Source organism: Chenopodium quinoa, unplaced genomic scaffold, assembly GCF_001683475.1.
Source record: "Chenopodium quinoa cultivar QQ74 unplaced genomic scaffold, ASM168347v1, whole genome shotgun sequence".
Classification (NCBI taxonomy): Eukaryota; Viridiplantae; Streptophyta; class Magnoliopsida; order Caryophyllales; family Amaranthaceae; genus Chenopodium; species Chenopodium quinoa.
The window spans coordinates 2,032,123-2,058,162 of NW_018744517.1; the positions used below are offsets into that span (position 1 = coordinate 2,032,123).

General features: G+C 39.9%; 3 protein-coding genes across 3 annotated transcripts; all 3 read left to right on the forward strand.

Annotated features, from left to right (window-relative positions):
• The first annotated feature begins 10,759 nt into the window (after positions 1 to 10,759).
• On the forward strand, positions 10,760 to 11,506 carry LOC110698392. The gene has a single exon (XM_021875811.1). The coding sequence runs from the start codon at positions 10,760 to 10,762 to the stop codon at positions 11,504 to 11,506; it is 747 nt and encodes a 248-aa protein (XP_021731503.1).
• Positions 11,507 to 11,518: 12 nt separating this feature from the next.
• On the forward strand, positions 11,519 to 12,977 carry LOC110698393. The gene is made up of 5 exons (XM_021875812.1): positions 11,519 to 11,661; positions 11,787 to 12,079; positions 12,156 to 12,274; positions 12,369 to 12,654; positions 12,769 to 12,977. Exons 1-5 carry the CDS (start codon positions 11,519 to 11,521, stop codon positions 12,975 to 12,977), a joined length of 1,050 nt encoding a protein of 349 aa, XP_021731504.1.
• A 7,186-nt stretch (positions 12,978 to 20,163) lies between these two features.
• Positions 20,164 to 20,655, forward strand: LOC110698394. Its single transcript, XM_021875814.1, has one exon. The coding sequence runs from the start codon at positions 20,164 to 20,166 to the stop codon at positions 20,653 to 20,655; it is 492 nt and encodes a 163-aa protein (XP_021731506.1).
• Positions 20,656 to 26,040: the final 5,385 nt, after the last annotated feature.

Below are 26,040 nucleotides of genomic sequence, written 5' to 3' on the forward strand. Positions count from 1 at the left end.
GCTTATGGGCGCATAGACTGAGGAGCCGTCTGAATTTGTTATCCTGGCCGTTCTCTTTGTTTTGGCCGTGGTGTCCTGTACAGACACATAGACAGTCGGACTTTAGGCAGTTCAAGGATGGTCTAGCATGGGGCAGGCGGCACTCCTAGTTCTAGATTCAGCCGTCCCTAGTGACTGGCTGATCACTAACCTTGGCCGTGCCGGGTGCTTTTGGGCTACCATTTTTGAAAGCAGAAAAAACAAAGAGAAAGTGAAAAAGGAAATAGGCGGTTACCTTAGAAGTAGAGAAGTCTTAGAACCCTTGAAAATTTAACAGCTGAAGAAGCAGGCGGACTAGGAACAGGCGGTCTGAAAAGCAAACGACAGTCGTCCAAAGTTCTGTCTTAAAAATTCTAGAATGTCCAAATGATTTGGACATCCCCTATTTATAGGGGGGAATTTCAAGGGTAAAAAAACGGTAAAAATCGTTCTCTAATCATGGCGTGAAACCTGTCACAGGCGCCACGTGGCATGCCACGTCACCCCTATGAGGGGCAAATGATTAGGGGATTTTTCCCCGCCATGTGGACCAATGATATCCTGCCACATGTCATTCACGTGAACCTATTAGAGTCCTCCATGTGTCACCTCATGAGAGGTTCAAGGTGGACCAATCAGGTCACGACACGTGGCAAACAGAATTGTCAAATGAGCAAGTGGCCTCTTACGGCCCAAAGTTCCAGACAAAGCCCAATCAGCCCTAGGTTTACTGAAACCTAGTATTGGGCACGTTTTCCAACACCCTATAAAAGGGAGAGTTTTCCCTCCTAAGAACATCTATTCAAAAATATTCAATACACAATAACTCTCCGTAAGAGAAAGTCAGACACCTGACACCTCGAACTGAGCAATTACACATTCCAGATTCTCTCTTGGAATCCGAGAGAGACCCTTTACTTTCCGCACTATACTCCTCATACACATTTTAACTTGATCGTTAGAGGCGGAGCTCCCACCCACCGGAGTCTCCGTTGTTTTGCAGGTACAGGCGTCGAGAGGTCAGTCATGGAATTGTAACTCTCCCGAAAGACATTAAAAAACCCCGAAACACGTTTCATCTTATGATAAATGGTTTTCCCCAAATGCGTTAGGAGTAATACTCTTCACAAAACATTTATAGAAATCACACCCATATTTAATATGCTTGATTTCTTTCATGCAATGCTGGTGAATGTTGTCGTTCACTTATTGCATAGGTTTAGTTATTACTACTTTGCAAATCTCACTATCTTCATTATGGAACAACTTCATAATAAGATGATAAAATTTTGAGAGTGTTATGGATCATATGTGATTTAGGATTTATTGTCCAAGTGATGGCTCCCACTCATTTTCGTGATTTGAGATCCATCAACTTGACAACCTACAATCATCAACGTTCGACAACGAACTTTCCATTGAACACTTTCTTATTATAGCCTTCCAAGCAACAATTTTCTCAACATATATTTCAGTAGACATTCTGATGGTGCTTTGCTCGGATTTCATTCCAAACGGCTCACAATGATTTAGGAGTGCACTTCTGATTATGGAAATTTACCTTAAATTTCCACACATTCTACATGGATGCGCGTCCATGTTACCATTCTCAAGCCACGGCGCATTCCGGCTCGTGCTTATAAACGGCTTCCTTATTAAGGATCTAATCCTTGCTAAGGATTTTCTTGCAACATCAATTCTCAAATTACATTTGTTTCCATGAGTCAAGAACTTATACCCTTTTACTTATCAAAGTAATTTGGATTTTTCTTGATCATAATCTAACAATTCATCACTTAGATTTAAATTGATTGGAATCTGATACTTCTCATGCTTTAAGCATGTAAGTTGAGTGGCGACTCCATATCATAGAACACATGATGGTTTCAATTGAAGAATTATTCCCAATTTATTCCATTCATGTGACCTATTAGCTCATCTAGTTTTACCGAGTCTTGCTAAATTGTTTGCTATATGATACGGTTAAAAGTCTCTCCTAGAGTCTTTCTTTTTTGATTTAGTATTAGCCTAGCTTATACTTCTTTCAAACATCTACTTAGTTTAATATATATTGATTAAAAGCCTTTCAAAGTCCTTCATGTTTAACACGGTAAATTCCTCTACTAGTTTAAATATTTTATTAAGTCTATCCAATAGATCTTAATTCCCACTTATGTCCATTGTCAAAATCCTTTCAAATCTAAGCATTTAACATTTGATAGTCATTTCACTATAGAGTTCGTAAGCTTCTTGTTGGACCATACAAGATTAACTCTTGCTCCCACTTAACTTCTTTTTCATAAGAATTTCTATGATTGTCCATAAGCCAAACCTTTTATTAACTTTATGAGAATACATGTTCCAATTCCTACATGCAATGCTTCACTTAATCCCATAATGGATTTCTTGAGCTTGGTTTCAAATCTAGCATTATTTAGATTCTCAAAACCCTTAGACTATTTCCATAGTCTCTTCCAAAATCCAATTTTAGGAAGGCGGTTTCATTATCTATTTTTCCATAATTCACATATGCAATTTTGCTAGAACAATCATGAAAAGACTTAAGCGTTCCGATTGGTGAATAGGTTTTTATTAAAATCAATGCCGTGAATTAATTGTATCCTTTTCAACCAATCTAGCTATGTATGCTTATGCATTTCCACATTTGTCAGTTTTCTCCTTGAATACTTATTTGCGATTGATGGGTGTTTCACCCTTCATGCAAATGAATCAAGTTCCAAACATGATTTACAAACAAGGAGTCTATTTTGGATTTTATGGCCTCTAACAATTATTCGGAATTTGGATTTGTCGCAGCTAATTTATAAGACACTATTCCCTTACCATCCAATGGTAAATAGTATGCTTGTAAGTCTTAGGTTTATTTCTAACTTAATAGAAATTTATAGGATTCAATCCAAGCCTTTGGTGAATTCTATACCTATACGGGGTAATTACATCAAACACTGAGTTTCAAGGTACTTTTAAAGCCCTTTGATTATATTGATCTTACTCCACCACTTCTAAAGTTTTGTGAGTATTGAATTCTCATTTAAGGCACTTGTAAAGTCCTTAGAGTATTCTTGATCATTCTCATGAAGCCCTTCTAAAGTCTTTGGAGATTCTCAGTTTAAGTTTGTTGCTAATCTCAATGGTCATCGAGTTCATTTTCCTCCCACTTGTCGTTTTGGAAATGAGTTACTTTCTAGAAAAACACCACTTAGAGCAACAAATACTCTGTTCTCAATTAGGTTGTGGAAGTAATGCTCGTAGTCTCACTTGAATACTTACAAAGAGACATGTATATTGTCTTTGGGTAAAAGTTCGTTGTGAAACAAATAATTAGATCCTTCTCGAGCTACCTTAGCCCTTATTGAGCCACTTAGCTCCCACTGAGCCAAAGAACTCCCACTAAGCCAATGAACTCCCACTGAGCTAAGAGCCCTAGACATATACTTTAAAAGACGCTAGAAACTATTTCTATCCATAACTGAATATGGTGTCCTTTCATAGCTTCGACAATTTTTTTGTTTAGTGTAACACTAGTCATTTTGTGCAAATCCTTAAGAAGTTTATAGGAAGGGATGTGACCCTTCGAGTCATTTCCAAATGACATCAAGGTCTCCGTCAAGACATACTATATACTTTGTGGAGCTCATTATGAAATTTCAATTTCATAACTTTGATATGATCACTCTTGGCTCAAGCAAACATTGCTTGATCTAATCTAGACGTTTTGATATCTTGCCAAGTCGATTCCATACTTCACTGAACATTTGAGCTACTCAAGGTCCAATTTGTTCACATTTGATGAATGTAGCCACATGCTTTCAAATTCTTGTGAGACGTTGATGTAATGGAATCCTCTTAGCTTTTGGAGTCAATTGTCTATCCTAAGCACAATAGCTCCTTTCTTTGTCGATTTCAAGAAGTAAGACTTGCTTGTTTTAGAACGATTCCGAATCGATCAACTATCAAGAGTCTATCTTATAGAGCCTTGAGTATATTCTTGTCGATGTGACATTGCTAAAGATGTTTGGAACACAAATCATGTCCATGACTTGAACCTTGTGAGTTTTCATGTTAGGGAAATGTTTGTTTATAATCTAGCATTCTTGACTCATGGCTTAGACAACCATGCCATTCAAATAAACCCGCGACTATTGCTCCTTTATTGAATTGAATGTGAGCCTTTCCGTGTGTAAACGGATCGTTTGCTGATTATGGAACACAATAACAATTATTCGTTCCAGCCATGGCTCAGAAGGGCTTTAAACAAAACAAATGACCTTACAACTGATGTAGCACTACTTGCTTCTTTATAAACTTGCAGGCCAATAACTTAGCTTGTCTTCAATGGTTTGAGGTCACTTTCAAAGTGGAACACTCAAGCAGTATCCAATACTTATGAAGATAACGAATTGCTAAGTTGACCATAATAACATGAACTCACGGGTAGAAAAGGAATCTTATTCCTTTCCTTTGTTGCTTGTTTCCTATATTTCTTATCATACACCATCTCATAACTTTAAGAACCATTTCTTTATGTACCTTGACTTTTACACTTTTTTAGGCATAATTAAGCATTTAATGCGCCGTGAAACAAGGTTTCATCTTTTCTTTCAATTCGTACTTGAATTACTACATCAACGAGTACTACTCATTAGTGTATGAAGCGAAAAGATATGTTGGTTGTCAACTATTGACAATTTTGAGTTTTTCAAATCAATATTTCATGTTCATCAAAACTACCTAGTATTTTAAATACTTGATATCCAACCGTCCTTTCAGACTTAAGTCATTAAAGTCAATTATGAGAGGTTGTATATTAGAAATGCCATTCCATTTTTTGAGAACCATTCTCAAAAGATTTCCTTTACAAATCATTGGAAACAATATAATTTGATTTAGAATTCTACAAATATAAGTGCAAAGTATAACCATATATCAAGTTCATAACATAATAAGTTTGAAATTCAAAGCATACATGCAAACTTTCAATCTTATTATGCGTCTTATCCACGCATTAAAATTTGTCCCTCTTAGGCGAGAATAAACGATTCCAAGATCCCAAAAATCAAAAAGTGATTAAGCATGCTTTGGCTTGTCTTAACACTTAATATTTTAGGGTAAGAAATCCAATTGCTAATAGCTCCAAGCTACTCTTGGATCGATAAAACGTCGCATCTAATGCTTCCTTGACATTTTATCTCCATTTCCACGACATCTAAGGACTCCTTACTGATATCGTTGAGCTTAACGAAGACGACTTGTATACCTAGTATACCTTACGATCCTAGGTAAACGGTGATGCCTCGCTTTGGCGTAGCCCATCACCACGCGCATTAGTTCGGTAAGTGTCGTTCTTGGAATGACAAATTTGGCTCAATATTATAGGGACCTAGGGTTTCTATGTTGGTTGATTTAAGTGAACTTAATTAATAATCACAACATTTGAAATCCTAAACATGCATCTATCATACCATTCATTCATATGTAAACGCAATTATATAAAAGACATAAGTAAGAGATGTATTTGACAACTTCTTGGCTTGTCTTCTTAGAAACGTCATCGTCGAGACATCTCCGCCAACTATGCAACTACTAGCTACTACGACTAGGAATAATCTAAATATTAAGGTACAAAAATACGCAATGGTACGCAGACCGTATTTAGATTTACAAAAAATACATAACGGATCGCAGTCCGTATTTACTATCCAATCGGGCCCCATTAGTTGCCATTTTCACAAAACCTGTGAAAGAATATTCATTCCATTCATCCATTCACTATATGTGAATGGCCCATGCATTTTACAACGAAAAACAAGTAACAATGCATAACACACGTAAATTAGTAACTAACTTAGGTGGTTAATCCAATTAACACGCCTAATTAAAACTAGTCAAAGTTTTTTAACATTATGTGATCAAACGCAATAATTTAGCTCAAGCAATTAATGAAGCTCCCATTAAATTCCGCATCCAACTTAATTAATCCAATTAATTAAGCCGGTTAACCCATATTTTGCCAAATTATTTTGCAAAAGCCAGAGGATTTGAGGCCTAGCCTCGTTAAAATAATTAAATAAGGTAATTAAAACGACCCCAATTAGGCAAAACAATAGCCCTCAACATGCCCCAAGTGCCTAGCATCAAAGCCACGGGTCTAGGCTTGCTAGGCACTAAGGTCGTGGCTTGCTAGCCTAGGGTGCTGGGCTGCGCACCATGGCTGCCTTGCTGCCTCTAGGTGCTATGGCGCTGCGTGCTGGCATGCCTGCTTAGCAGAGCACGCCACGCTTGCTGGCACCACACGCATAGCAGTAAGCTACGCATGCTTGCGTGCATGCTGGTGCTGGCAGCGTGTGCTGGGCTTGCTGGGGCTCGCTGCCTTGCTGCCCAGCAGCACTTGCGGCCACCATCACACAGCACACGCATCATATCCTCGCTTAGCCCATAGCACAAAACGTAGCGTTACACACACATCGTAGCGCCATGCACTACACTTGCGCACACTAGCGCATCCACGAGGCAAGGTAGCCCATCACGCACCTTGGCAGACACATGTGGACTGCTTGAGCAGCCCGGCTAGCCTAAGGGTGTGTCTTGGGCAATTTTGCCTCGACTTGCGTGCACTTGCCTTGGGATTTTAATTCCTGATTTATGTGTGATAAAAATTAATTCTAAATTTCTTTTAGAACCAATTTAGAGCAAAATGAAAATAAAACAAGTCCAACTTAATTAAATTCAATTTCAAAAGTGCACAAGCCTAAATTATTCAAGAACCATATCAATTTAGGTCTATCTTGATGCTACAAAATTGAAGGGCTATACTCATAATTAATTTAACCATACATAAATTAATAATGAGATTTGACAAAATTAAAGAGGTTGAAAAAATAAACCCATTCATCTAATGAAAAATTTCCAACACTAACTTGTGTATAATTGAAAAATTACATCTTCCAATATGAAGATTAATTAAATTTCAATCACAAGTTTTGAACTTTTAGGATTTTAATTAACCTAAAAAATGATTAAATCCAAAAATTAGTTTAACATGGAATTTAAGCAATCAAAGTTTTAACCAATTAAACAATTAAAGATTGGATCTTTAACATATTAGGGACTTCACAATTACAAGTTCACCATAAACATTCACACTTGAAGCAATTTATTTGTAAAAATATGAAAATTTCAAGTTTATATGAAAAATTAACTCACCAAATTAAGCACCAATTATGACTTCATAAACATGCTTAATAAGGCTTATAATAACATTAGATTAGTGATGCAACCATACATTTAATCTATCTTTAACATGCCATAATTAATCAAGGTTTAAAGATTTAAAATTTTTCGTCAAAAACGAAAAGCCCCTCGAAAAACATGTTTCTGGGTGGATTTTGGCTTCTGGACAGCCCTCAAAGAGAATCAAAAACGATTTAGAACATCAATTCCACCCAAAAATCAATATTTTTAAGTCAAAATCTGGGTTCGTTTGCTAAAATTAGTAACATACAAGATTAAAACTAATTAAAACGAGATTCTAATCTAATTAGAAAGCAAAACCAGAATTTAAATCCATTTTAAATCACCTCAATTAATTATTAGTTACAATAATTAAAATGAGTGCGGCTCCGATACCGATGTTGGGTTTCGTAGCATCCAATGCTACGCGGAAGAGAAACCCACCCAAGACCCGCTCACTAATTAAAGTAACTAAACATTTAATCACATAATTAAACAACAAAAGAAAGAGAAAGGGAAATGACATTCTTACCCTCAACACGTGCTTTGCTCCTATAGAGCTTGGACTTCAAAGCCTTAGCTTTGCAAGCACGAGAGCCTCTGACAGAGTCCACCCTCGACACCCGACCCGAACGGCCTCTACCCCGAACGTTAGTCGGGGCTAGACCAAGAAAAGACAAGATTATTACGAACTTAAAGGTTTTCTCACCTATAGGGAGATGCCTTATTGAGTTCAACTCAAGTGGTTTTTCCCAAACCCAAAACTAGGGTATTTATAGGGAAAAGAGACTTGATCTCGCTTCTCCCCTCAATGTGGGAGAATTGCATTTTTCCACCAATTTATTTTAATCAAAAACCAATTAAAATGCAATGTAATCAACAAGCTCCAAGTGGCAAAGAGTGAGCAAGGGTAGGTGAGGACCACTAAAGGGGGGACAAAAAATCCCCTTGCTTCCCAAGAAAGGCCACCAAGCATCGGTCCCCACCAAAACTCAAGAGCAGCCCACACATAGCTGGCTGGTGCGGCATGGCAAGCATCGCTGGCGTGCTAGCATGCTAATGCCTCGCACACGGTAGCTCGCAAGCAAGCAGCAGCTAGCTGGGCGTAGCCTAGCACAAGCATCGCAACATCTAAACGCTGCCTAGCTCAAGCAACGCAGTAGTAGTTGCAGCAGCAACCCGCATTGGGTGCGTGTATGGGGGCTGGCTAGCAGGGCCAGCCATGGCGCTAGGCACGTGCAAGGTTGCCTTGGTCGCCAAGGCAAACTGCCAGCTAGCACATGGTTATTGGCTTGGTTTATTGAGAGCTTTCTTAGGGAGCAAGAGGTGAATGGTCCCCCCTTATGGTCCTCACCGAACCCCTTGCTCTCCACTTGACACTTGTTGTTTGTTGATTCATTTACATTTTAATTTGATTTTTGAATTAAATTAAATTGAAGTAAATTCCTTTTTACCAACTCTCCCACATTGATGGGAGATTGGAATTCAAGGGCTCGTTTCCCTATAAATACCAATCATTTGGCATTGGGAAAGGACACTTGAGTTGTGAACTTGAAAGGATCTCCACAAGTGAGAACACTTTCGTTCTAATACTCTAAGAACTTTTGGTCTAGCCCCGACTACGCTTAAGGGTAGGGGCCGTTCGGGTGGGGTCTCGAGGGTGAGAGCCGTTGGAGGCTTGTGCATTTGCAAGTTCTACAGTTTCAAGTATGAGCTCTAAGAAAAAGCGAAGCACGCATCAAGGGTATGATCGTCTTTTGTTCTTTATTTCTTTTTGTTAATTATGTGATTGTTAATTAATATGCATGTTTAGTACTTTAATTTGTGTGTGGATTTTGGGAGGGTTTCATTTCACGTAGTGTCGGACACTACAAAACCCAACATACTTTACATAATCCATTTATTAGTGTGATAATTCTCAGATCCTTCCTAGGACTTTTTCGTTTTTTGGACAATAAGTCGTGCTTTTCCAATTAGGTAACATTTTCTTTTTGGTTTGACCCCAATTTATATCATTATTTCAACCTAAATTTACATTATATTAATAATTTTTTATGTGTTGTCTCTCCAACTAAACTTATGCATGCACGCCAATCATTACCCCATTACTTGTCTATAAAAGATTAAATCATTTTTAAGAAAATGTATCATCTAACGGTTTGTTTAGACCAATGTTGTTAAAATCGCGATCCGGATCGTACGATCCAAAGATCCTTATATCATCCAACGACTTGGATCGTGCTTAAGATTGGATTTTCAAAGAATCGACTAAGGATCGTTAGAATCGTATAGGATCGGTGGGATCGCGATTCTATGTCGATTCCAACGATCCTACCCAAAAGCCTAACAATGTGTGTTTGGTCAGCCAAACAAACTATGGGCTGGCCCATTAATGTAAAAAACTAAAAACCCTTTTCCTACCCACCTTTTCCCATCCACTTTCAACCTCACTTTCACGACATTTAACATTATTCAACCCCATTTTCACCATTTTTGCTATTTTCACTTTGCACGACATTCATCTCCTACTCCAAATCTCCTATTTCACCATTATCATATTTAAGCACAAGCATAAACTTATCTTTTTGCTAAAAGCTTGCAAATAACTATCTGCAAATCGGTATGTCGTATGTTCCTAAAGTATATCCTAAATTATGAAATTTTCAATTTTTCTTTTTTTTGCTTGGTAATTTAGGGATTGTTTTTGGTAAATTTGCATGTTATTTGTTCGATTTTCTATTGCTATTCTATGTCAATATTTTGTTTAGACTTTAGATTTTGTATTGAATTCTTTTTTGTACTACCATTTGATTTAGGGATTTTCTAGTTTCTACTGCTATTTAATTTAGCCAATTTTGGGGTTTTTTAATTTCTACTGCGTACTGCTACTCAATTCTTTATTGTATCGAATTTTCCCTTTATTTTTGTAGGTTGGTATTATTTATGCGCCTCTGTTTAATTGATCCTTCGAGTTATGTCAGCCACTGCAAGCTCTATTAAAAAGAAAAGAAAAAATTCTCCTGGTAATAGAACTGACCCAGGCTGGGAACATGGTACTGAGGTAGATAGTGAAAGTAAGAAAGTAAGATGCAAATATTGTGGTGTTGTGCGTGCTGGTGGTGTTTATAGGCTTAAACATCACCTTGTTGGGACTGGTTGTAATGTTGAGAGATGTTTGCAAGTTTCGGATGATGTGAAACATAAATTTAGAAACCTGTTACAAGCTAATGCAGAACAATCTAGTAGAAAAAAGAAAAAATTTAATGATATAGGTGAGGATGATGATACTTATGAATATCAACAAAGTATTAATTTGAACAAGAGGGGGGGAATGGATGCTTTTGTGAGTAGAAAAAAACCTGGAGTTCAAACAACACTTAATCAGAAATATAAAAAGGAAGAAAGAGAAGAAGTTTGTCAATAAATAGCTCGTTTTTTTTACACTAGTGCAATTCCATTCAATGCCGTTAACAATCCTGAATTTCCTATCATGGTTGAAAAAATTGCAAAGTATGGGATTGGACTTAAACCACCAAGCTATCATGAAATATGGGTGAGATTTTTGAGTAAAGAAGTGAAAAATGTAGTGACCATGCTTGAGGAGTTCAAAGAAGAATGGAAAAAAACAGGTTGCACCATTATGTCAGATGGATGGAGTGATAGAATAAGACGCTCTATTTGTAATTTCTCAGTGAATAGCCCTAAGGGGTCTGTGTTCTTAGTTTCAATTGATACATTTGAGATCTCTAAAACAGCTGACAAAGTTCTTGAAATGTTAGATGCGGTTGTAGAAAAGGTTGGTGAAGAGAATGTTGTGCAAGTTGTCACAGATAATGCTGCAAACTACAAAGCTGCTGGAGAAAAATTGATGGAGAAAAGGACTAAATTATTTTGGACGCCATGTGCTGCTAACTGTAATGATATAATGCTTGAGAATTTTGATAAGAAGATTAAGGTCCATAGTGTTACCATCGGTAAGGATAGGAAGATAACAACTTACATATACTCTAGAACCATACTCCTCACTTGGATGAAAGAGTTTACCAAAGATGGAGAGCTTAAGGTCCATAATGTCACGCGATTTGCTACATCTTACCTGACATTGAAGTGCTTAAATGAGCATAAAGGATCATTACTTGCTTTGCTTTCATCTAATAAATGGATATCAAGTAAGTTTTCTAAATCTGCTGAAGGGAAAAAAGTTCAGAGAATTGTCTTGGATACCAGGGGATTTTGACAGAGTGTTATAATGTGTTTGAAAGCTGTATTGCCACTTGTAAAATTTCTACGAATGGTGGATTCCGATGAGAACCCAGCTATGGGATTTATCTATGAATTGATGGCCCAAGCTAAAAACCAAATCAAGGAAAATTTTAACAATGTTGAAAGAAAGTAAGCTGTTAAGTTTCTTATAATTCATTTTGTTTTATGTTGTTACATGTTACTTGTTACTTTGTTAGTGACTAATTTTAAATATATACTTGCGTATAATTTTTTTATTTTTTTTTATAATGTAGCTACAAACCAATCTTAGATATTGTTGATGAGCGTTGGGAGAATCAACTTCATAAGCCCCTCCATGCAGCAGCTTATTTTTTAAATCCACAATTTCAATATAAGCCTGATTTTCAAGCCAATGCTGACATTAAAATAGGCTTATATAATTGTCTGCAAAGAATGGTTTCTGATCCGGACGAAAGAATGATGATTGATTTACAAATGGATGCCTTTAAAAATGCCAGAGGGCTTTTTGGGTTGCCTACTGCTGTGATGAGAAGAACAAAAAAAAACTCCAGGTTTGTATTTTTAGGTATAAAATTACATATTATTTTTATTACATTCCTAACATACTATTCTGATTTCTGAATGTGCCTTAATTCATGAAGCTGACTGGTGGGATTCATATGGGGATGAATGTCCAGAGCTTAAAAACTTTTCCATAAGAATTTTAAGCCTCACTTGTAGTTCCTCGGGCTGTGAACGAAATTGGAGTGCATTTGAAATGGTAAAATACTGTTGAATTTTTTGGTACTTTATATCATACAATTTTGGGTAATTTGATGTCTTCTAAATTTTTTATTTATATGTAATTTAAACAGGTTCATACAAAGAAAGGAAATCGATTGCATCAACAAAAAATGAACGATTTGGTTTTTGTGATGTATAATTTGAAATTAAAGCGAAGGCATGAGAAACGAGCAAGCAAGCCAATCACACAACCAATAGTTTTGGAAGAGTTGCCGTCTGATGATGAGTGGATAGCAGAGGTAGAAGAACCTGTTCTTCCAACAAATGCTGCATTGTTCACTAATCTTGATAGAGCAGCTAGGAGATTTGCTAGAAAAGCTACAAGAAATGGAGATGGAATTCATGAAGACCATGATGGTGAGCAACTGAGCATAATCTTTTTAGTTTCCTTTTCATTCAATTTTCAGTACTTATAAAATCTTATCTTCCCCTCTTTCACCTTTTAAATTATTTTTGCCACATATTGTGTAGATGAAATCGATGAAGTAACAAATTTGAGCGACAATGATGATGAAAATCATGAGATTGCAGCAACTTATATAGGCTCAAATGATTTTAATGATGATGATGATTTCGATGATGTCAACAACTTTGAAAATGAGCCAGCTAGTACAGGAGGAACTGATGTTAGAAGTGATGATGTTGATTATGGCAATTTGAGTTTTGGATATGGTGATTGATGAATATATTTTAATTAAAACTAAGATCTAAGTGTTTTGTAATTAAAACTATTTTATGTCATTATGTGCATTATTTTGTCATTGAACTCATAAGTCATAACTATTGCCTTGTTCTCAAGATTCTTATGCATAAATTTATTGAGAAAAATGTCGATATATTAGCTATAATTAGCTTTTTAATGAAGTATCGCCTTTTTAATGAGTAAATCACCAAATATTTGCATTATTAGTCTTTTTTTTACAAAAAATATGATCCCACAACAATTTTATACATGTACTATGTCTTAAAATTGAAAATTGATAGGATCGTACGATCCCACAATCCGATCCTATGATTCGATCCTGATAGGCCTTTTCGATCCAAAGTAGAATCCCGATCCTGATAACGTTGGTTTAGACTATTGTTGGTATTCCTATATCACAAACTTAAACATGGAAAACAAACATCTAGACTTATATATTAATTATTCAATGCCATAGAAAAGAGGCTTAGGATTATCGAGACTTATATGAAAGACATACTATTTTGACAACTCTACAATATAATATCATACAACTTAGTAATTATAATTCAATTAATAATCTAATTAAGGTATGAAAGTTGATTATTAATTACTAATGGCTCTTATTAAATACTTAACAATAGTAAAGAAAGCTGAAAGAAAGAAAGGACCTGCAAATAATGCATTTGCGAGGGAGACCTCAAAAATCACTACCCAAGGTATACTAGTAATACTGGCTAGTCGAGTTTACCCACTTTTGTTCACTATCAACACCAATCAAGCCTTTTAGTGGTCACTTTTAAGCACTATGGTAGTACGTTTTTGTTGGTAATATTGATTTCTAATTAATTTTTTCTATAAATTAACTAATATAATCAAAGAAACATGATTACACATTGTTTGATCGACTCGAAAAAGTCAGGTATTTCTCCAAACTTGATCTTCGCTCGAGGTTTTGGCAGGTGCGCATTGCCAAGGGCGATGAGCCTAAGACAACATGCGTCATCATATGAATTCTTAGAGATGCCTTTTGGCCTCACCAATGCCCCGACAACCTTTTGTACTTCGATGAACAAGATTTTCAAGCCCTTTTCTCGATGATTTTGTAGTCGTCTATCTCAACGATATCGTCGTCACGTAGTGTATACAAACAACTTGTAGGATCATGTGAAACATTTGAAAAAGGTGTTCTAGGATTTAAAGGAGAACTAGTTGTATGTGAAAAAGGAGGAATGCTTGTTCAGACAAGAGGAGGTGTCTTTCTTGGGGCACCGAATCAAAGCCGAAAAAATCATGAAAGAACATGACAAGGTGAGTTCCATCAAAGAGTGGGGTGAGCCTAAGAATGTCTTGGAGCTACGTTCTTTCCTTGGGCTCGCAAACTATTATCGGAGGTTCAGTAAGAGTTATTTAGCAAGGGTCGCACCATTAACTAATATTTAGAAGAAGGTGTAGTGTCTTGAAGCGACAAATGTCAATGCAAGAGGACTAGATGATTTGAAGCGTGTAGTCACTAAAGAGCCCGTCTTGGCCTCACCTTATTATTCAAAGTTATTCAAGTTGCACACGTATGCCTTTGACAAGCTTGCAAAGGGGTGGCATGAGTAACTAGACATCACGAAGGCATACTTACACAAAGCCACCAAGAAGATGAAGAAGTGGGCAGACAAACATAGACACCCGTTGGAGTTCGAGGGAGGCGACTTAGTCATGGTGAAGTTGTTGCCCTAATTGTTATTTGGATGATATACTACAAGAGTGGGGTGAATTGTAGTATGTTCCTAGTGCCTAATTTTTGAGGAATATAAAACTGATTGCTGTTAGGAACTTAGACATGAAAAGCGAATTTGTCGAGGAAACCATCCAGGGCCTAATTGGAAGTAAAACCTCAACCCTCTAAGAGATTTAAAACCAAACCAATCCACTATAATAGGCCAAACAATCCTAGTTACAACCTATTACAAACAGACCTTTCTCACAAGTTTATGACTGAACTTGCTACTCGATAGGACCCTACCCTACCCAACCTAAGTCCCGGACATAGATTCCACACTGCACTCCCAGAGTGCCACTCACTCGGCTTCTCACCAGAAGCTCGCTCGACTTCACACTAGAAGCTCACACTTTGCACTCATACAATTATGATAACGAGAATCCTCACGAACTCTAACACCCCAATACACATAACACTCAAAATCATTTTTCTATTACACGATCTCAAAGAATAACTCTAAATACACATATATATGAATTAAGAGATAAAACTAATATGCTGGACGCTCAAGATCTATTTGGAACTGAATGGACGAACTGAAACCAAACTCTGATCGGAACGTTGACCAAGACTTCTGACTTAGCTTCGTGGTGAAGGATGAAACCATTAAGCACGACCACTGCACTTTGTCATCCTTAACTTTGAATGATTACATATGAGCGTATTTAGTACACCCAAATAATTCTTTTTGTAAAAGATAAGTTTTATCAAAAGATATGTTTAAAAGTTAATTTCTAAAAATAAGTTTTCACAATATATATCTTTTTGTTAAGAATACATTCTGTTAATGATAAAAAAATATACTTACCATAAAATCAGATTTTATTTAAAACTTATCTTTTAGTTAAAATACTTTCCAAACAAACTTATCTTTTTCCAAAAGGGATTTATTAGAAAATAAATATCTCTATTCAGTAAGACTAAATCCCCAAAAGATATGCATGTATTAGGTAAATATGTATATCATTAAAACCGACTTTTAAAGACGCGCAGACTTAAGTTCTTATTAGGTTCGGGAACTCTGACAATCTCTGAGTTCCTTACAAGTGAGTAACTCTAATTTCATTAACTGTCTGGAGTTCACCTTGGTTCTTTAGACTTGTTCCAGACTGACTTTTATGTCCAACATACTTTCATGAATCCTAGAGCGATATACTTCTGTTTCTTGGTCTTCATGTTGCTTCTCTGAAACTCTTGTTCTGGAATCTGTAGTTTGATGTATTCTGAATCTTGGGGCAACGTTTCACTTTGGAACTGCAGGCCAAGTTCCTAACTAGAACTTACTGTCAATCTTCTTCATTCCTTGCTAGAACTCGCAGAACAAGTTCATCTAGAACTTGTTGTCATCTTCGCCGTCTAAGCTTCACTCTTTAGCTTGCTATCACGCTTTTGTTAGGAAGCTCCTTGTGTGTAACTGTTAGGAAACACCCCATGTACCTATTAGGGAACATGCTCCGACTCTCGTGGGAAAGCCTGTCGAAGGTTCCTTCTAGATCTCGTTGGAGAATACCTTCAGGTTCCTTCGTTGTTTGGTTCTCGTGAGAGAACCCGCTTTAGGTTCATTCATTCTCTCTTGTTTCTCTTGAAGTCTTCTATGTTCCTACCCATTGACTTGACCTAAGTAAGTTCTTGTCTTCACATAAACACTTAAGAGAACATTAGATTGAAGTTTGTTTGTCATAAACAAACTTCAAGTGAGAGAACTAATTAAACTTAAAGCCTATGTAAATACTCCTACACATATACGACTCATGTATGCATAGGATACTTACCTCATGAAGCTAACATATGCAAACACCTATTTACATAGTTACCTTCATGGTTCCTTCGCCATCATCATGCTTATCAACCATAACTCATCATTGTTCTTGTTCCTTCTATTTCTTATTATATATTGCTCAAGTTCCTTATATATATATACTTGTCAGTGCTCGGGTTCCTTATATCTTGTTCCAAGCATAACTTGTTCTTTCTATGCACAACTTAACAAACACGTTAGATAGATAATCATCATTAGTTTACAATCATCAAATCCTAATTACTCAACAATTTCCCACTTTTTGATGATGACAAAATAATGATGCTTATCACACATTAAAGGACAAATCGTTGCACATTTATTCCCCCTTAGTTTTTCACGGAAATAACATTAGGACAAGGTAGGAACATACAAAGGAACTTCACTTAGTCAGGAACTAGCAATACACATCATAATCAATATATATACTATCAAAGATCATGATGTAAAAGAACTTTAGACTTACCTACTGCATACCATAAGCATCATACATATTCTTCCCCCTTTTGTCATTATCAAAAAGGGTATTGTTTCACACGTTTGTTTTCTGTAAAATACACACACATAAAGTTATATATCACACCTACCACCATATAATAAGTAGTCTGAAACACTTGTTGTTCCTACAAGCCTCAACGTACTCACTTTTCAAACATGGATACCATTTCCACTCTAATTTCCAACTCACAATCTAAAGGCCCAACTTCAAAACCCTTAATTGAACTAGACAAATAAGAAGTTAAAAATCAAATAAAGATCAGAGCTACAAGTTAGAAATGGATTGCATGAATAGGCAAATGAAAGCGCAAGCTCAAAGGATATATAACGAAGCATATGGAAAAAAATGAGTAGAGGGAACATGAAGTAGAAATTGTGCTCTTCATCTAGACCTTTTAAGATGAGGTTCACTACATTTGTTCTTCATTTCATACTCTTGGACCTCCTGCTAAACACAACACATTTTCATCTTGCTAATTGCTTACCAAGTTCCCTTACTACAACCACCAATTTCTTTGAGGAACATTTTGCTCACTAGAACTTAAATAGATTTTAGCATCATAGTCAAGTTCCTTCAACGTTTATTGTTGTTCTTTCACAAGCTTACCAGGTGTACGAGTACACGACATCAAAACAGGAAATATTCTTCATATATAATATTTAGGAAATTAAATATTTGATCACCCTTTTTTCTTTTTTTTCTTTTTTTTTTAAATTTTTTTTCTTTTTTTCATTTTTTTATTTATTTTTTTCTTCTTCTTCAAAGGGTGTCATTACACAGATTATGCATTCCTAGAATAAGACATTTGTAATCAATGAAGATAATACTTACCATACACTTGAGTTCCACAACTAGATATGAATTGAACCATCTTAATTTCTTAGTTCCTACCTTATTCCCCCTGAGTTCCTTTCCTGTCTTAAACATTTTGAGAATGCTTACTTCTTACTTTTTCTTTAACTTCCCCTTCAACATGTAATCACCATTCTTCACGTTTCATCGCACCATAAAAAGATGATGAATAAACTTAGAGCACATGGAAAGTGAGAATAAGAAGTATGAATACATGAAAAGAAAAGGAATTAGGGTGGATAAGAGTCTTTGATTGTATGGTGTTTAGGGTAAAAATTACCCTAGACATGTGGCCCAATTGCCTTGCGACACGTGGCAGCCAACCATAGGTCAACAGGGCGCCAATCCCCTGTTGACACGTGTCCTTTGAACCCTAGATGGGGTACTGGTCTCCCCACTATAAATAGTGGGTCAGACCTCATTTATGGGCATTCATAAATGATTCAGAAATAGCCATAAATACAAACACCAATCCCGAGCAATATAAATTGCAGAATCCTCCTGTATTAGCGAGGAGTAATTACTATTTCCGTACACTTACCTCTTATACGTTACTGACTTGATCGTCGGAAGCGGAGCTCCCATCAACAGGAGTCTTCGTGGTTTTGAAGGTACAGGCGTCGGTGGCACATACTAGGAATTATAACTCTCCCGCAGGACACTTCAAAAAACCACGAAACATTTGGCGCCGTCTGTGGGGAGAGTATTTTCTAGATGGCTTCTGAAACTATACCAACGAATGAAGGAAAACGGCCTACGGTCGAGCTTGAGGTCCATACGGACTAAGAAAGCTGTGACGATTACGAAATCGACACCTATGTGGCCCCAAATGGGTCCTTCAGAACAAAACACGTCCGCTCCAAAGAAATAAAGGAGCAGGGTAAAAGTTAGGCTCCTCCAGGCAGCCCAAACGGCAGACCGACTAGGACAACCCAAGCGGCAGAAGGTACCGCTCCCGTCACGAGAGACAACTCATGAAATTCATGACAAGGTTCAAGGGCGAGATCAAGACCCTTCTAAACAAGTCCAATGGCCCTCACAATGATCAGAAGGCAAAGAAACCTTCCTCTAGGAAGAAGCAACTCAAGGACTGTGTGCCTACCCCTCACCCGAAACCAAAGGTGGCGGATGGGTCCACGATTGACGTCTCAAAGCTGCGTTTCCCTAAGACAGGGCAACGGAAGCCCATCCGACAAGTACAGCCGGATGGATCCAAGAAGACTTACTCTGATGCCCGGTTACTTATCCAGGGTAAGAGAAGTCTGCAGCTGTCCACGTCGGCTCAACGTCGACCTACCCAGACAGCTTCCGAAATGCTTCCATAAAGCATTCGGAATCAAGCGAAGGAACTCAGTCGTGCGGTCCGTCCACACGCTCTGGTCCCAAAATTATCCAGCCGATACAGTATGGGACCGTACATGCCGTATGGATCTCCATACATGCAGCCGGCCCTCTTTGGGGGTCAGGCGGCACAACCGGTCCAGCCTATGGACTGGCAGCTCCGACTGCTTAACCTTGGGGGACAGCCAACGATATTCTCTAGGAAAATCACCGAGGCGGCACAGCCGGCCAAGGTGAAAAACGTGTTGGTCGGGGCCTATGACGGTACCGCTAACCCAGAGGATCACCTAATGGCGTACACCAACATCATGTACTTACAGGGGTTGGATGATGCCGCCTGGTGCCCCTGTTTCCCGGCTACATTGAAGGGCATTGCCCGACGATGGTTTGGCAACCTGCCAGCCAAATGCATCAACAACTTCAGAACTTTGGCGTACCTGTTTACGTCAAACTTCTCAATGAACATCCCTGCCAAGAAAACAAGCCTCGATTTTGGAGACATACAGTAGGGAGAGAAGGAAGGACTTAGGTCCTACGTCAGGCGGTTCAATCCGATGAGAATTCAGATACAAGGGTTGTCTGACGATGTTGCCTACATAGACTTCTTTAAGGGTCTGAAAGACGGGTCAACCTTCAAGTTCGACCTGGTAAGAAAAAGGGTTGCCACCCTTCAAGAGGCACTAATGGAAGCTGAAGCCTATATACAGGCGACAAATCTTTGTGCTGTGAGGCACTCGTTTGACCCCAAAAAGTTCGAACGGAGAAAGAGCCGGCCATCCCAGCCGGCAAATAAAGAAGAAAAGAAAATAAAAGAAGTCTGGGCGGCAGATCGATCTGGTCTGCCGGCCTAGAAAAGCAGACGAAAATCAGAACCGTACGTTCCAAAGTACGAGTTCACCAAGGACTGCTCCTCCATCTTCATGGAGATCAAAGACCGGTTGTCTATTGAAAAATCGGCAGCAATGAAAAGCCCTGTCAGCAGCCGAGACAAGAGCAAATATTGCCAATTCCATGAAGATGTTGGCCATGACACCAATGGTTGTTGTAGCCTCAGGCGGCTGTTGGACCGTCTAGCTGAGGAGGGGGCTCTGAAGTCCTACTTTCCTAAGTCTAAGGGTGCCCCCAAGACAAACAAGGGACACCCATCCAAATCAATTGCTGCTAACTCTGAAACAGACGAGGAAACAGTCTTTACTATAGCAAGCGGTTTTGCTGGTGGGGGTCCTACCATTCGGGGTGCCAAGGACAATATCAGGAAACTGGTCAATTCAGTAGATGAGGGCCAGACGTCGAAAGATACCTTTCCTGAGGTCCTTATTTCTAAAAAGAACCGAGGCCAGGTCAGACGACCTCACGATGACCCCATCGTCATCGAATGCAAGGTTGCCAACCAACGAGTTCGTCTGACCTGATAAGCTACCAGTGCTTGAAAAAGCTCAAGTACAAGCCAAGCAACATGCAAGAGGCTTCTCACCCCTTAGTCGGTTTTGGGGGAGGAGTAGTGCATCCGGTGGAAAGGATTGACCTACCCATCCGGCTGGGTGAGAAGGGGCAAGGGCGACACATGGTCGTCAAGTTCCTTGTTGTTGAGGAGCTGACCGCCTATAATATGATTTCTGGTCGCCCCACCCTCAACGAGTCAAAGGCTGTCATCATCACGTCTCTCATGCTGATCAAATTTCAGAAGGATGATAGGATAGTCGGTGCCCTAAATGGGGACCAAAAGACGGCTAGAGAGTGTTATCTCTCAGACGTCAAACCAACTATGGCTTCAGCCGGTCATGGCGAAGAGCCCATAGAATTGGATAACTATGAGCATGCAATGTCAGCTCTAAGGGTAGCCGGTAAAAAAGAAAGGCGGACCAATTGGCACCTGTCAAAAAAGAAAAAGAATAGCAATTACTGACCGGCGAACGGTCAGATGATCTTTGACCCCAGCCGGCTGGTGAGAGCATTGATGTCATCCTAGACGACAGCCGGCCCGACAGAACCGTTAAGGTTAGGACGGTTGCTTTTGAGAAATTAGGGGCAGACTTGCTCTAATTGCTTAGAGAGTTCAAAGACATCTTTGCCTTTGAAGTGGAAGAGATGCCAGGCGTCAGCCCAGATCTTGCTGTCCACAAACTCGTCGTTGATCCAAAAAAGAAGCCGGTTAGGCAAAAGAAGAGGAATCACGAAGTGGAAAGATCTCAGGCGGCAGCCGCTGAGGTCAAAAAGCTGCTCGGCAATGCGGCTACCCGGATTGGGTAGCAAAAGTTGTCCTTATGAAAAAGTTGAATGGCACCTGGCGGATGTGTGTAGACTACACAGATCTTAACAGGGCATGTCCGAAGGATAGTTATCCGCTTCCAAAGATCGACAACTTAGTCGACTCTACAGCCGGTCATGCTCTGATGAGCTTCAGGGACGCCTACTCAGGCTTCCATCAGATTCCCCTATGGAAGAAGGATCAGGAGAAGACGGCTTTCGTCACTGATCAGGGGTTATATTGTTACACGGTGATGCCGTTTGGGTTGAAAAATGCGCCTGCAACTTTCCAACGAATGATTAACATAGTTTTCATCAATCAAATCGGAAGGAAGGTAGAGGCATATATTGATGACATGATAGTCAAATCCAAGCTACAAACGAATTACCTGGCTGACCTCCGAGAAACCTTCACCACCCTCAAGCGGCAAAAGGTCATGCTTAACCCCAAGAAGTGTGTCTACGGTGTTGAGTCTGGGAAGTTTCTCGGATTTCTAATTAATCAAAGAGGCATACAGGCTAATCTGGAAAAAGTACAGGCGGTTATTGACATGCAGTCACCCCGCACTATAAAGGAAGTCCAGAAACTTACTGGTTGCCTGGCGGCATTGGGGAGGTTCCTCAGCCGGTCAGGCGACAAATGCCTCTACTTCTTCCAAGCAATCAGGAAGAGGTCAAGATTCGAGTGGGGTGAAGAGGCTGAGGCGGCATTTCAGAGGCTAAAGCAACATCTGCACTCTTTGCCCCAGGAGGTTCTCTACATGTACTTAGCCGTCTCAGATCACTCCCTTAGTGTTGTTCTTCTCACTGAGAGAGACGGCAATCAGCTCCCGGTGTATTTCATCAGCCATGTTCTCAGAAACGTTTAACTCCGATACCCAATGATTGAAAAATTTGAGCTGGCTCTTTACAAAGAAGTCAAAGCCCTACTTTTTGGCACATCCGGTGATTATGTATACTAATCAGCCACTCAACGGCCAATGACTACAATAGAGTCATCCGGTAGAATGATCAAATGGGCTGTTGAAATACAGAGCCTGGAAATAACTTTCGAACCCAGGCGAGCGGTGAAAGGTCAGGCGTTTGGCGACTTCATTGTCGAAATGACAAGACCGGTGCAGCCGACAAATCTGGATCAGGTTTGGAAGTTATTTATAGACGGAAGCTCCACTATGATCGGCTGTGGTGCAAGCGTAATCTGTCATTCTCTGGAAGGGGATAAATATGAATATGCACTACGGTTTAAGTATCAAGCCTCAAACAATGAGGCGGAGTATGAGGCCCTGCTGGCTGGTATACGCATGTGCAAGGCGGCAGGGGCCAGAAAAGTTGATGTCTGCTCTGATTCTCAATTGATCGTTAGCCACGGACTTAACAGCCATTCACAGTCTTGTTCCCTTTGCAAAATGGGGCATGATCATTCTGGGACCATACAAGCCTGCTTCAGGCAGTCGTCGCTACATCTTGGTTGCTGTGGATTACTTCACCAAATGGGTTGAAGAAGAGGCGGTCAAAGGCATAAAGACTAAGGATGTGATTTTCTTCAATTGGGGAAATATAGTCGCCCGGTTTGGGGTTCCCATGTCCATGGTCTTTGATAATGGCCCCTAGTTCGAAACGCCTGTCCTCAAGAGCTAGTTGGGAGATCAAGGGATCTCACATCATTTTGCATCTGTTGGTCGGCCTCAGGCAAACAGTCAAGTTGAAGCCTTCAACAAACTCATCTCAAACGGCATAAAAAAGAAAGTTGAGAGAGCTGGCGGTCTTAGGGCGGATGAGTTACCTCATGTCCTTTGGGCCATCAGAACAATTGAAAAGGGGGCAACCGGTGAAATCCTGTTTCTCATGACATACGGCACCGAAGTCGTCCTACCCATTGAACTTTAAGAGCAAACACTCTGAGTCATGCTCTATGATGAGGAGGCTAATTGGGAGGCCATGCGTCTAGCAATGGATTCGCTCCCTGAACGCAAGGGCAACGCCGCCTTGCGTCATGAGATCTACCGTCTGAGAATGACGAGGGCTTACAACAAAAGAGTACACAAACGGCCCCTCAAAGTGGGGGACTTTGTGCTACGAAAAATGGAGGCAACTGGTAGGGCGAATGAGCAAGGGAAGCTAATTCCTAATTGGGAAGGCCCCTACCAGATTTTTAAAGAAGTTAGAAGCGGCACCTACCGCCTGGAGACCCCAGACGGTAGGAAGCTAGCCAGAACTTGGAAGGTAGACAACTTGAAAAAGTGCTACTTCTGAAAATTTAAAACTTTTGTAAATAGAGTGTATTAATGAGAATGCTTTATTTCCAAATTTTCCTTTTCTGCATACATTCGCCATGTCTTGTTCAATACGCAGGAGGCAGCAATAAAATAAAAGGTCAACTGGCCAGCTAAAAATTAAAAACCGTCTGTTCCAAAAGAGCAGACACCCGGCGATGCCCGTTTAAGGTGAATCCGTCGAAGAGAACATTTCTCTTCCGGGTGGTACATTGTTCTAGTGATCATAAACCAAACGACTCTAAATGGCTGTTTCAATGATCCTTTGTAACCAAGATACGACCGGTCTCCACTGCAAACAGTACAACCGGTCATTTCCGCAAAGCGGTACCCCCAGGCTTTATTTCAAAGAAATTCAGCAGGTACCCCAGTAGGAAAATACAGCCGCATATACTACCAAACAGTACAGACGGCATGCGAAATCTTGGTCATGCCATAACCATCTTTTATACAAAGGCACCTCAAACGGTTATGCCACTGAACCTAGCAAGGTCCAAACCTTGGTGTTCAGCAGATGACTGACATACAGCCGGCCAAATAACCGGCTGCATACAAGCATGGAAAAACGGGGTGCTTTACGAGCACACCCCGGCCGGTTAGTAATACGATCAGTTCGCTTCAAGCAATTTAGCTCCGCTTTTCGACCTAACTGGGTGCGTGTATGTACGCCTGCCTGTTAACCTTTTGAAGATAACAGCCAGCCATCTAGGGGCAAACTCAGTAACCCCACCCGGTATATATGGGAAGTCAGGCGTCATTATACTTGAAATTTTTTTCGAAAAAATAGAAAAACTTGCAAAGCCGACACAGTCGGCAAAATATAATTCAACTAATACTCAAAAATTAAAATCGTTATACTGTTAACCGGATCCCCATTCGGTGAAAATACAAAGAAATACGCGGCATGCAGGCCGGGAGGTAATTGCTACTCTATCTGAACTGTGACGCGTTCAGCCGGATTCTAGGTAACAGGCGTTTGAGTCTGCTCCAGCTGGGTCTGAGTGGCAGCGGCCACGGAGACGGGAACTTCAGCATTTTCCTCGGTCTCCTCCTCCTCTTCAGCCGCCTCAGCCTGCATTCTCTCTATCTCCTTCCTTGCCCAGTCCTCATAGGGCTCAGGTCCCAGCTGACCCTGCTCTTGCGCAATAATGGCAAGATTTGCGTATCGATAGGCGAGCTCCCACGTAGTATAGTCCGCATCTGGATGAATAAGGTAGAACGCCTTCCTCATGCGGTTCTCACTGTCTTGCTCATTCTCCTCAATGAGCCGACTCTATTTCGCCTAAAGGGTTGTCTCGAAGTTTTTCTGAGAATTGGCAGTCTCCTTCTTCAGACGGTCATTCTCCTTCTTCAGGCGTTCGCTATCTTTTTCCGCCTTATCCAGGCGCTTGAGGGCTTCCTTGTTCTCATGCACCTCCTTCTCGGCATTATCCAGCGACGCCTGAAGATTGTCCATCTTAACCTTGGACTCATTGAGGGCCTTTTGAAGGAACTTAACCTGGTCCGCCTGTTGCATAATTATAGATTTAGTATCTAAGTCATGCAGAATCATTGAATACTAAGCTACATTATGGGCGTCATTGGCGTCCCGTTTGGCTCTTCTTACCTCCTCTTGCTTGTGTGCATAGGCCTTCTTCAGCCCCTCAACACGCAACAACAACTGCGAAGACACAGCCGATGTTAGAAAATCCCGGATGAGTATGAGACTAGTGTTAAAAAAAAGAGGGAGGCGGATGTAGAAGAATACCTCAGCCAGATTGACCATCACACGGTCAACATTGAAGGCGTTGATCCTAGGGATCGCTTCCTTCTCGTCCCTAGGGACGGCTTTCAGCATGGCCCGGGCGTATTGTGTCCCCATCCGGTATCGTGGGCATTTTACATTTTTGCCTAAGCAGCTCGGGCTTCCGGTTGTATCTCCGGAGCTCTTGATTCTCTTCATTGGTCGGGGATTTGACCAAGTAGAAGCGGTTTTTTTAATCAGACCACTTTGACAGCTTGTCAAGCGTCATTTGGTACTTGGGATATGTTGTTAATGTGTACCAGGCCCTCCAACCGCCTAGACTTCGACTCAGATAGTGCATGAGAGCGAAAGCCTCCCAGCCGGGGTTCAGGTTCTGCATTTCGCAGGCAGCAATATACCCCAAAATGTTTACCCAAGAATTGGGTGTAAGTTGCCAGACGCCTAGGCCATAACCCCTAAGTATGGCCTTTATGGTGTTATGAAGGGGGAAGCGGAGCCCCGCTAAAAAAGCCGCCTCGTAACAGCCAAAGAAG